The sequence below is a fragment of the Podarcis pityusensis genome, assembly GCF_964106645.2.
Source record: "Podarcis pityusensis genome assembly, chromosome: 7".
Taxonomy (NCBI): domain Eukaryota; kingdom Metazoa; phylum Chordata; class Lepidosauria; order Squamata; family Lacertidae; genus Podarcis; species Podarcis pityusensis.
In genome coordinates, this window is record NC_138031.1 from 58021113 (window position 1) to 58032481 (window position 11369).

Consider the following 11369-nt stretch of genomic DNA (forward strand, 5'->3'; position numbering starts at 1 on the left):
CGCTTAGCCCCGCAAGGGCAAAGGAAGCCGTTTGCCCGCCTTTTGTTTCGCCACTTCCGGAAAGGTTCATTTTGCGACGGAAGTGGAACGGCTGCTCTTCAGTTGACGCTTAAGCGATAGGACGAGTCCATTGAAAAAAGAAAGAGAGGTAAGGGGGAACCGTTCTGGTAAAAAGGGTACCTGTTGCGTAGAAGAGAGTGGTTCTGACAGCTATGAAGCCCGCATAGGCGGCAACCATAGACCTTGGTATGACGTCAACTGTTTGGGAAAGGTTTCCCGCCGAAAGCTTGTCGAGCGGAATTCTTGGTTTTGATGGTTTCTTCCAACCCGTAAGGAAAAGCGACTCGAGAGCTAGGATTGATTGCTCGGGTCTGGCCGCAGTTCTTGCCATTGCCCCCTCCTGCGGGCAGAGACTTGCAATTAAGGCTCTTGCCAGCTTCAGACCACGTGATCCCTTTGGAATTGTATTTCTCCTAGACAGCAGTAATACATATTGTTTTTTACATAGATACAGTATTTTAGCACCATGTGTAAACCATAAAAACATGGGCTGATAATGCCATATTTTTGCACTATAGACAGGGCAAAATAAACATAGCTACCACATATGTATTTTATCCAGGTTTGCTACTGTAATGACTTTTTCCTTGGCTCCTAACGGATAATACATTGAGCATTTATTTTTAATTGAGAAGCTTGTAAATGCTGTTAATAAATATCTGGAAACCAAGTATAAGACTGGGATACAGCCTTGTTAGAAATGTGTGTACGTACTAAGAAACAGATGTGCTGTGTGCATAGCTCACATTCAGGCAGAGCCAAGCCAGCTAAGGGGCCTTAAAAGCAAACAGTTAAAAGAACTGACTGTACTCAGTGTGTGCTGTAGGAATCAAGAAATACGCACATTGTTTAATCCACTCCCCTACCAAAACTGGTAAGTTAGTTACAGCAGAAGCTGTTGTTAATCTTGGTGTAATCTTTGTTAAAAGTTTTAAACATGATTTATTTTGAGTGATTTATTTTGCTGGCTCCACAAAGGGTTTATAGAATATAATTGCACTCTTACTTCCTTTTTATTCAGAAATGTCTGCTTTAGTATCTGCTAAACTTTCACAACACTAGCTTAGATTTAAATTGTTGTTTCTTGGACAGGTGTTCCCAAAACACTGTGTTTAATGTAGGATTATGCTCAGAGTTAAAGCCTTCTGCTTGGCACAGTCTGTTCAGCTGGCTGCTGCCTGGGTGAAAGTCTCCAGCAAGCACTGGTCTCAGTGGGCAAAGACAAACATTACCTGTGTGCAAAGCTACAGAACTGAGCAAAACAGCACTGGGGGAGCAGCTTACCAGGCCAAGGTTAGTACCAGGAGGAAGCAAATTGCCTTGTAGAAATATTCCTGTTAATGATTGAAGTGATTATTTATGCTAATCACATAATATACAGTGGTACCTCGGGTAACATACACTTCAGGTTACATACGCTTCAGGTTACACACTCCATTAAGCCAGAAATAGTGCTTCAGGATAAGAACAGAAATCGGGCTCCAGCAGCGCAGCGGCAGCAGGAGGCCCCATTAGCTAAAGTGGTGCTTCAGGTTAAGAACAGTTTCAGGTTAAGTACGGACCTCCAGAACGAATTAAGTACTTAACCCGAGTTATCATTGTACAGTGGTGCCTCGCAAGACGAAATTAATTCGTTCCGCGAATTTTTTCGTCTAGCGAATTTTTCGTCTTGCGAAGCACTGTTTCCCATAGGAATGCATTGAAAATCAATTAATGCGTTCCTATGGTCAAAAAAAGTCCAAACAAAGCCAAATTTGGTACAACAAGAGTTTATTAAGTGCTCTTTAAAGTCACACATACTGTAAAGAGCATTTCAAAATTCAAACCCAGAATTTTTTTAAAAAAACCGCAGAGTTGCCCAATGGTCACAGAAAATCATAAAAATGCAGGAAAAAAAACAAGCTTCCAGATTCTTGCAAACCCCTCCCCAACTGTTCCCCCAGCCACCCAGCACACAGAAATTCAAATCCAGATTTTTTTTTAAAAAACAGCAGAGTGGCCCAATGGTCACAGAAAATCATAAAAATGCAGAAAAAAACCCACAAACTTCCAGATTCTTGCAAACCCCTCCACAACTGTTCCCCCAGCCACCCAGTACACAGAAATTCAAATCCAGAATTTTTTTAAAAAAACAGCAGAGTGGCCCAATGGTCACAGAAAATCATAAAAATGCAGAAAAAAAACACACAAGCTTCCAGATTCTTGCAAACCCCTCCCCAACACCAAGTCCTTGAATTCCAAACACCCCAACCCAAAATCCAACCCCCCCAAAAAAGTATTAAAAGCTTAACTTACCAAATGGCTGCAAAAGAAGTTTTGGAAAAGCTTCAAAAATCACCAAAGTCTTTAAAAACCTCAAAAAAGGCTACTATGTACACTGCGTTCTATGAGTTGCTCCTCGAAGTCAAGTCGCAACTGTATTAATGGTGTTAAGAAAAAGGAAACAAACTTGCAAGACGTTTTCGTCTTGCGAAGCAAGCCCATAGGGAAATTCGTCTTGTGAAGCAGCTCAAAAAACGGAAAACCCTTTCGTCTAGCGAGTTTTCCGTCTTGCGAGGCATTCGTCTTGTGGGGCACCACTGTATATATAAACCCATGTGCCTATATTGCATGTTAAGGCTTTGAGTGAGGGAATTACTATTCTTATCTCTAGCTTGCTGAAAAACAGAGTTTATTCTTTAGCAGGAATCAGCTGAGGGTACTTGTACTAGGCGGCCATTAGTAGCCCCTGGACCAAATTATAGCCACCTATATTTAATTGCATCCTGGGAATGGAATGGGGTTGCTGCCAATCAAAGTGGCCCTTTGGCAAAACTCATTGCTGACAAAATCTGTGGTGAAATATGGGGACAGAGAGATGTAAACTATTCCAGTGCTGCAAGACAGCTGTTCCACCACCTCTCATGTGGGCTCCATTGCCATTCTAAGAGAATGAGGGAAGTCTTCATGGTGAGTTATGGCACCTCTTTTTCTAGAAAAATAGCACTGCCCATAGCCTTCCATTTGAACACATTGCTTCACACACCACAACTGATAATTATATGGAAGGGTCCATAGTGTTACATTATGCCTTTTCACTTAAATGAATTCCTAATACTGTCTAATACTGTATTAGACAGAAGTCCAGTAAGCATATCATAGAAGGCAGTAACTAATGGAATCCCTCTTATGTGGGTTGGAGCGTACAGATAAGGCAGAATTTGGGTGTGATGTGTATGTTTTAGTGGGGTGAGAGTTGTATATTGTGACCCAAGATATGCCTTGCCGAGAGGGAGGCTGAAGATGGAAGGGTTCCTTGACTCTTTAAGAAGTTTTTTAAATGTGCTGCTATGTTTTGAGGTCTTTAGGATTTTATTGTTTTATGTTAGATTATATTACATTGTTTCGTAGTTTTTCATATTCATTGTTTCTTGTATATACATATTGTACTTGTTATTTTCAAGACCACAAGGTTACTGCCTTAATATTTAAGCAATATTTAAATACTGTATAGGAAACAATAATTTGCTAGGTTTTTTTTCTGATAAATCATCAAAAGTAGTGTATGCTGTCCTCTTACGATGATCAAAATTAGTTGATGTTGGTGTTTCTATTAAAAGATAAGCAGCTAAATCTTGTGAAGTTTTTTGTCCTATAACTGGCTGCAGCTCATTTCTTTGTACAGAAGCTGACAGTCAGAATCAAAACTGATAAAAGGCTAATTTGATCGGCATGAAGCATTCTCAGACATTTTTAGAGAGGATCCCATTCCGCTCCAGCAACTAAGCATTTTTCTGCATCTTACATGATGAATACAGCTTTATCATTACATTGTAGTGTCTTATTGCCACAACTGGGCAAGAAAATACGCATGTAGAAAGTCATCATCTGTTGCAATTAAATCCTGTTGTAAATTAAATCCTCCTGGGTATATTCTTTTTTTTATGTATAAAATCTTTATAAATGTCTAAACACCACAAAATGCCATAGTAGTGTACAACAATATTAAAACAAAGGAAATAGAAACAAATAAAGCAGATCTCTAAAGAGAAATCTGATACTGCCTGTGAGTCAGCTTGTCCTCCTGGGAACACTTTTAGAAATAGATGTTTTAAGCACCCAACCAAACGTAATTATTGTCAGAGACTATCTAACTATTAATACAGAATAATGCAGAATTCTGAGACTCCAGTTTACATCCTTGGATATTTTCCAGTGGCTTTATGAAAGCCTAGTTTTCTGTTTTCTGTTTAACATTTCTCATCATCCCCTTTTTTTCAGGGTATGGGAGAAAAAGAACTGCCTGGTGTTTTGATCTGTGAAATAGGAGGCGCATTTGGTGTACTGGAGAGCCATGTGGAGTTCCTTAAGAAACACTTCAATCTCATCACCCTGAGAGAGTTTCACAGAAACAAGGACGAACTTTGTGAAAAGATCAAGTCCATTTTTGTATTTGAGTGCAGACCTCTCATTGACCGGGAACTTCTTGAAAGCTTGCCCAGCCTAAAGGTGGTAGCAAACTCAGGGGTAGGAGTGAATCATTTGGACTTGAAACTGATTTCGAGCTTTGGAGTAAAAGTCACCAACACCCCACATGCTGTTTCTGACTCCACAGCAGACATAGGCATGGCCTTAATGCTGGCATCTGCAAGAAGACTAGTGGAAGGTAAAGTCATTTTCTTTTGCAGTTTGTGTAAGTTGCTGTGGACACATTTCAGATTTTGTTGGACATAACTTGCACTAATATGTTAATATTTTGAGTTTACCACTCCCAGTATCAATCAGTCCTTAGATCAGCTGATCAATAGTTATATGATAATGCCCATGATATAGTGATAAATAATAATACAGGTATTTGCTCCCTTTTCCAGCTATTCATGTACCAAGTAGAAATTACCTTTTAAACTGAAAATTATGGAGTACTGTACTCCAAATTTTGGCTTGCTTCTAATTTGTAACTGAAATTGAGTCAGAGCCAATATCCATTTAGCTCCACATTTTAAACCTTGATGGGTTGAAGCTCTTCAAACGCTTGAGCAGATGTTTCTCTAATCCTTCCATACGAGATCCCTTAACTAGATTTAACAGTGATGGATTCTGCTACCTTCTTCCTTAAATTTATTCCCACCTATATTTTTATGTGCTGCTTATTATACAAATTCTAAGTAGAAATATGCCTTACAGGGATTCCCATTTAGAGCTGTCTTCTGATTTTCAATAACTATTGTAAATGGTGCAGGCGCGTTTTCTAATTTCTGAAATAAAGCTGTTGTAAGTACTAACACTCTTGTTTCTCATTCGCTGCTGCGTGGCGTCTGCTTTTGTTTTTTAGGTTGTCATATTGCAACATCTCCAGATACCACACATTTTGCGGTTGACTGGCTGGGAGTAGAAGTTACCCGGGCCACTCTTGGTATCATTGGGATGGGCAGCATTGGGTATAAAGTAGCCAAGAGAGCAAAAGCTTTTGACATGAACATCCTTTATCACAACAGGAACCGTAGGTATATCTTTGATGAAGGTGTTGTACAGTGCAGCCCATGCAAAATTAACATGGGAGTAAGTCTCATGGATCTCAGTGGGGCTTACTCCTGAGTAGACATGTACAGGACCTCAGCCTTAGTTATTTAACTTGCAATGTATTGGTAATCTAGATTTCTATGTCTGTTGGAAGCAGTTGCTCGAAACTACCAATCTCTGCACCATGTTACAGTGTCAGTCTGTGTGTAGTCATGGAGGCTAAGGGGCTGAGAGAGACAAAAACAGTTCCTCCATCACTTGAGACTATTTTCATCTCTACCATTAAAGTGAAAAAGTCATTGTATGGTGGGGTTGCCATATTTCAAGAGGTAAAAGTCTGGACACAAAAAGTTGTTTGGCTTCCTTAGGGCAATCACCCAACAGCCCCTCCGCCACTGTTGAGCCTGAGCTGGCCACACCAGAGTCCAGGTTGCCAGAGCCACCCCCACACAAAAGAACCTTCACCAAAATCCAGGACATTTGCTTTAAAATGTAAAATCACACACACACACCCGGATGGGCATGTAGGACCCCAAAAAGAGGACATGTCTGGGAATTTCTGGACGTATGGCAAACCTACGTGTATGGTGATTCTTCTTGTTAATATTTGAACACTGAAGTGGAAAGCAAGTGATTTTTAAAGACATGGTGATTTTCAGACTTACAATATGGTAAAACGACCACACACCCACACCGCCTGTTCAGAATTAATATATAAATCAGGGTTTATTAGATTTTTGTCTTGAATCTGTTTTTGCAGCGTGCACAGAGCGACACATACAAAATAAGGGTAATTCTGCTTATCTCCAGTATTGGCAATCAACACCTAAAGCAGGGCACACAAGGAGGTGCACTAGAAGACTAGAAGATATTTTCAAAGGATAGTAATCATTTTTTAAGAAAATCACTGCTAGCCAGAAACACATGCAGGCTCCCATGTTCCTCAAGTTTTAAGATTCTCATGATCAGCCAGCATCCTTTATCAATGCCCTTTGGCTGCCTTGAAAGGCAAGCGTGTAGCACCATGCAAGGAGCAAAAACTGATGTTCACATGGATGCTGCATTGAATAGGGAGGGATGCAGTGGACTTTAAATGTTGCCTTTTGACCTAAAATTTGGCTACCCATAGGAAAGAATCCACAATGAGCTCCCAGCCCCTGTCAAGTATTTGTTCCTCCCGGGCAGCTCCAGGGACGAGAGTTACTATTACAGTGGTACCTCAGGTTACATAAGCTTCAGGTTACATACGCTTCAGGTTACAGACTCCGCTAACCCAGAAATAGTGCTTCAGGTTAAGAACTTTGCTTCAGGATGAGAACAGAAATGCTCCGGTGGCGTGGCAGCAGCGGGAGGCCCCGTTAGCTGAAGTGGTGCTTCAGGTTAAGAACAGTTTCAGGTTAAGTACGGACCTCCGGAATGAATTAAGTATTTAACTTGAGGTACCACTGTACAAGTGACAATTGACACGTTTATTTCCTTCCAGGAAAGAGGAAGAAGAACAGGCAGTTGGTGCCACTTATTGCAGAAACATAGAAGACTTGCTCCAAGAGTCTGACTTTGTGATGCTGGTTGTGAATCTGACACCTGAGACACACAAGCTCATTGGGAAAAGAGAGCTGCAGCTGATGAAACCCACGGCTACTCTCATCAACATCTGCAGAGGTAGGGGATGTGTGACTACCTAAATGTAAACTTCAGCTATGTACATTTTTCAAATACCTATTTTTGACTATATTCCATCCTTTTCTCTGTATTCTTTTGTGTGAAAGGTGATACATTTCATCAGCACTAACAAAGGGTGAGGCCAACAACCAGTTTTCAGTGTCAAGAATCAATATGGATTATTTTGAAACCAGTAGTATTGGTGGGGGGGGGGCAATCAGGAGTATGGTACACAAGAAAAAGAAGGGGGAAATTCAGTGGTAAAGAAACATACATTGGGTACATTGGATTTGGCACAGCTGTGGGTTTCATTACACCCTAATCCAGATGTAGAAGGAAGGAAGGATGGAAGAGCAATATCACATGAAGTGGCTTTATTGGTGAATTTTAACAGGTTTGCTGCAAAGGAAATGGATTAAGGACTGGATTCATAAGCCTTTTTACTATTTTGGGTCAATCAAAACGTGTTTGGGGAGATAATGTGAAGAGTCCCTTAGCTCCTTAAAATGTGTTCTTTGGCTGCAATCCTAAGCACACTTACCTAGGCATTAACTCCACTGGACACAAAGTTGTGCTTTTCAAGTGAACAATGCAAGAAACCAGCTTTCAGTCTTTATCATGAACTACTTTATGACTTTCTGTCCGTATCAGGTGCAGTAGTTGATCAAGATGCTTTGGTAGAAGCGCTCAAAAATGGAGTTATTAAGGCTGCAGCTTTAGATGTGACTCACCCTGAACCATTGCCAAGGTAAAATATTACAAAAAAAAAACACCTTTGCTGTTGTTGTTTTAGTCCTGACATGGAATAATTATTATTCATTGGTCCAAAACTTCAACATTAAGGCATAGATGATCATGATTTGCCTCTGTTGCCGCCTCCTTAATGCTTGATGTGTTCGGAAACCTGTGTGCATGGATAGTCATAAATATGCCTTCTTCTGAATTCATTTTGCCATTTCTTCTGACTGACCAGAGTCTCAGAGTATTTGGATTTAAACAAACTGAAGTAACACAAGAAATCATGATGGTAGAGGTATTAAATATAACCCATTACAAGCTCTGTAGTACAACAACACAATAGCATTTGTGTTCAGGGCTGAGATAGCAATCTGTCCCTTGTCCCGAGGTCCCAAATGCTTTTCCTTTGCCATCTAACGCTTTGAAACAAAACAACCTTCAGATTGTATAGTAGGCGGCAAAATTTGTTTTGCTGCTTTAATTCATTTTCACTCAAACCTGTACCGTGCATTTGAAATGCAAAAATAGAGCAGAATTGTAAGGGGGAGTTCTTGTTCTAAGCCTAGAACATAGACTGCATTGTTCTAAGCTTTCTATCTAACAGTACTGCCATACAAACAAGTTTATAGGTGATGAGAACTTTGATTCAGAGCACCAGTCACTCAAAAGCAGATCTTCATAGGGCTAGCTCCTAAAATGATTTAGTAGATCATAGACTTCCGGGGTGGCGCCATCGGCAATGGCGGATTTCCTCTGAACTGGAGGGACCAGCTCCACGGGAATCGGGTCTTTTCTGCTACGGCGAAGCGGGGACTCATTCAAAAATCACAGGCGGATGAAGCCTGTGACCATGGGACTCGGCGGGCACCCTTAGCGGGCCCCCCCAACCCGCAAAAGAACCCATTAATGGGCTCCGGAGCGAAGAGGGGGAAGTGGCGCGGTGCTGAGAGTCAACTGCTTCTTCCGTGGAGCGAAGCCGCACAGCCGTTGCCGGAGAGCGCTGCCTTTTTCCTGGGACAATCTGGCTGCTAAAATAATCACCCGTGAGTACCTAAACTCGGACAATTGGACTCTAAATAAGGACTTGTGAGCAGAAAGGAAAATTGGACTTAAAAGTTTACCTTAATTTGGCGCTGAAACGGGAAGGTCTAAACAGGAAGTCAGCCTTCCGTTTCTTTGTAGATAGATTAAAGCAAAGACATGGCAAACTAGAGCTCAGAAAATCGCCTGTAAAAGATTAACTTTCATCATTTAAAATTGTTGAACCCCCTTCGGAAGCAGGAGAAGAGGGGGGATTTTTTCGGACTGTTTAAACCTGCAGAAGTGAGGGTAAAGTAAAGTAACTTTCCACCGTCCTGATCCTGGAGCAGGGTGTTAGGACTGACGTTTTTTGAAGCTCATTGACCAGAGACAACGTTTTTGACAGATAGCTATAAGAAGAGAAACTTTGACTCCATTGTTCCCCTTCGCTTCTTAAAGGAACAAATATTGACAAAATATCTGAAAAAGGAAACTTTGTCGCTAGACTTGTCTTTAAAAGAAAGAACAAATAGAAGTTTTCCCCCTAGTGGGAGACTGTGAAACTGTAACCAACTGTAACCAACTCCGGGGAGCTGGCAGCTGTTACAGATTACAATCGTGGGAATAGACATCTGACCTTGCAGGACAATGTATTCAGAAGCTCTGTTGTGTGCTTTCTATAAAACAAATGCCCTACTGGAACAGCTACATGAGAAGACGAATTTGATGGCTGATTCGATTAGAAATTTTGAACAGGTAGTGGGAAATTTTGAACAGGCAGTGGGAAAATATGTGGAGCCCACCCAGGAATTAAATCAGGAGTGTGCCTTGACAGAACAGGCCCATAGGAACATGAGCTTTCGGATTTGACAAATGAACTTGGAAAAAGCCAGATTTGGAAAGAAAAAGTTTGGTTTGGTTTGGAAATAGGGGTCTGGATAGACCCCCCTATGCAGGGATGTTTGGACTTTCCAAGTCTGGCAATGGGCCGTGAGATGTCTGGGATTGTGGGGGCTCTTAATTTTGGAGGGATTCTGAAACACGTTTTTAAATACCACATGGAGTTTAGTTTGGACTATGGAAAAGGGGCTGATCTGTTGAAAAGGGTCAAAAACATTGTTAAGCTGGAGTTCCCACGAGTGAAACGAGCAGGAGACAAGGGAAAATACAGTTACAAATATGAAGAAGAGCTGAGGAAGGGACATGGAAGAGACTTAAGGGCCTCGGATATTAGGATACCAGGTTAATGCGCTAGATCGATGGGAAAATAAGGACTGACAAAACCCGGGACCAGGAGGAAGGGACGCTGGATGAAGATTGGATTGTTTCTATTTCTTTTTCTACTACTAGGATTGTTTTATAAAATTGATGAATGTTAGAAAAATGTTGGAATGAAATTACTTGGCTTTAGTAAAAATGTTTAAAGAATTATGTAAGAATATTATGGTTATGAGAAGTTGGTAAAAATAAGATTTAAGTTTTAAGTTTCAAGGTTTTTTATAGTAAGATAAGATTAAAATAGTTTAAGGTAATGTAATGACAGAATTTTATGAAATATGGAAAGGATTTGCTGCAACAATTAACAACTAGGATACAAAAAAAGGGAGGAGGAGGAGGTCAAAGAAAGAAGGTAATGACAGTTGAGGATTTGAGAATAATGGATTTGTTTTTAAAAGTTTGTGGTGTATTTTTGTTTTTTTGAATTTTTTTGTATTGTTGGATGTGGTTTGTGTTTTTCTTTGTTCTTTCTTTGTTCTTTTTCTACTTTGTTTTCTTTTGTAACTCTAAAAAAAAATTCTAATAAATATTTAAAAAAAAAAAGATTTAGTAGATCATATCACACTTAATGATTGTGACCTACACAGTGTATAGAAGACATCTCAGTGGAAGCTAACTTACCATTAAACCCCCCCCCCCCCGAATTTGGAGTCTTTTTCAGTGCAGTCATATAGCAATATAGTTACTTTGATCTGCCTGTGCCAGATGACTTCTGATTTTTCGGTTATGGCTTCCTTGCAGGGATCACCCATTATTGCAACTGAAGAATGTTATTATAACTCCTCACATTGGAACTGCAACTGTGCAAGCCCTGCTTATGATGACAGAAGAAGCAGTGGAAAATATACAGGCTGTTCTCAATGACCTCCCCATTCCTAGTGAAGTGATCCCCCAATAGTTTGATGGAGAACATTAATAATCAATGGCTGGTCAGCAAAAGGACATTAACCGCTAAGTAACAATGGAGAATGAAAATCAAAACTTATCCTACGTAGTTTTCATTTATGGCTTCCCACACTGTAACTATTTTCTGTAATTATATTCTTAAGTAAAATAACTAATAAATGTTGCTCCAAGGCTTTCGAGCACAACAGCTGCCTTTCTGATTCTTC

The 11369-nt window shown here is 40.4% G+C and overlaps 1 protein-coding gene across 3 annotated transcripts; it reads left to right on the forward strand.

The window, feature by feature from the left end:
- The first annotated feature begins 5 nt into the window (after positions 1-5).
- On the forward strand, positions 6-11354 carry LOC308481645 (putative 2-ketogluconate reductase). 3 transcript variants are annotated; one of them, XM_081014269.1, is made up of 7 exons: positions 6-148; positions 1153-1353; positions 4321-4705; positions 5372-5543; positions 7043-7221; positions 7873-7969; positions 10999-11354. In XM_081014269.1, the coding sequence occupies exons 2-7, from the start codon at positions 1186-1188 to the stop codon at positions 11153-11155; spliced, it is 1158 nt and encodes a 385-aa protein (XP_080870395.1). In that variant the 5' UTR covers positions 6-148; positions 1153-1185; the 3' UTR covers positions 11156-11354. The 3 variants fall into 3 exon arrangements, with proteins under 3 accessions (XP_080870395.1, XP_080870394.1, XP_080870396.1); XM_081014268.1 differs by lacking the exon at positions 6-148 and adding an exon at positions 425-934; XM_081014270.1 differs by lacking the exons at positions 6-148; positions 1153-1353 and adding an exon at positions 428-934.
- Positions 11355-11369: the final 15 nt, after the last annotated feature.

Bases quoted from the DNA above. Each gene is read 5' to 3' on its own strand.
- LOC308481645 (XM_081014269.1), top strand. From the start codon at position 1,186: ATGCTCAGAGTTAAAGCCTTCTGCTTGGCACAGTCTGTTCAGCTGGCT. The intron at 5,544-7,042 runs GTATATCTTTGA...ATTTCCTTCCAG, and splicing joins TATCACAACAGGAACCGTAG to GAAAGAGGAAGAAGAACAGG. The intron at 7,222-7,872 runs GTAGGGGATGTG...TGTCCGTATCAG, and splicing joins TCTCATCAACATCTGCAGAG to GTGCAGTAGTTGATCAAGAT.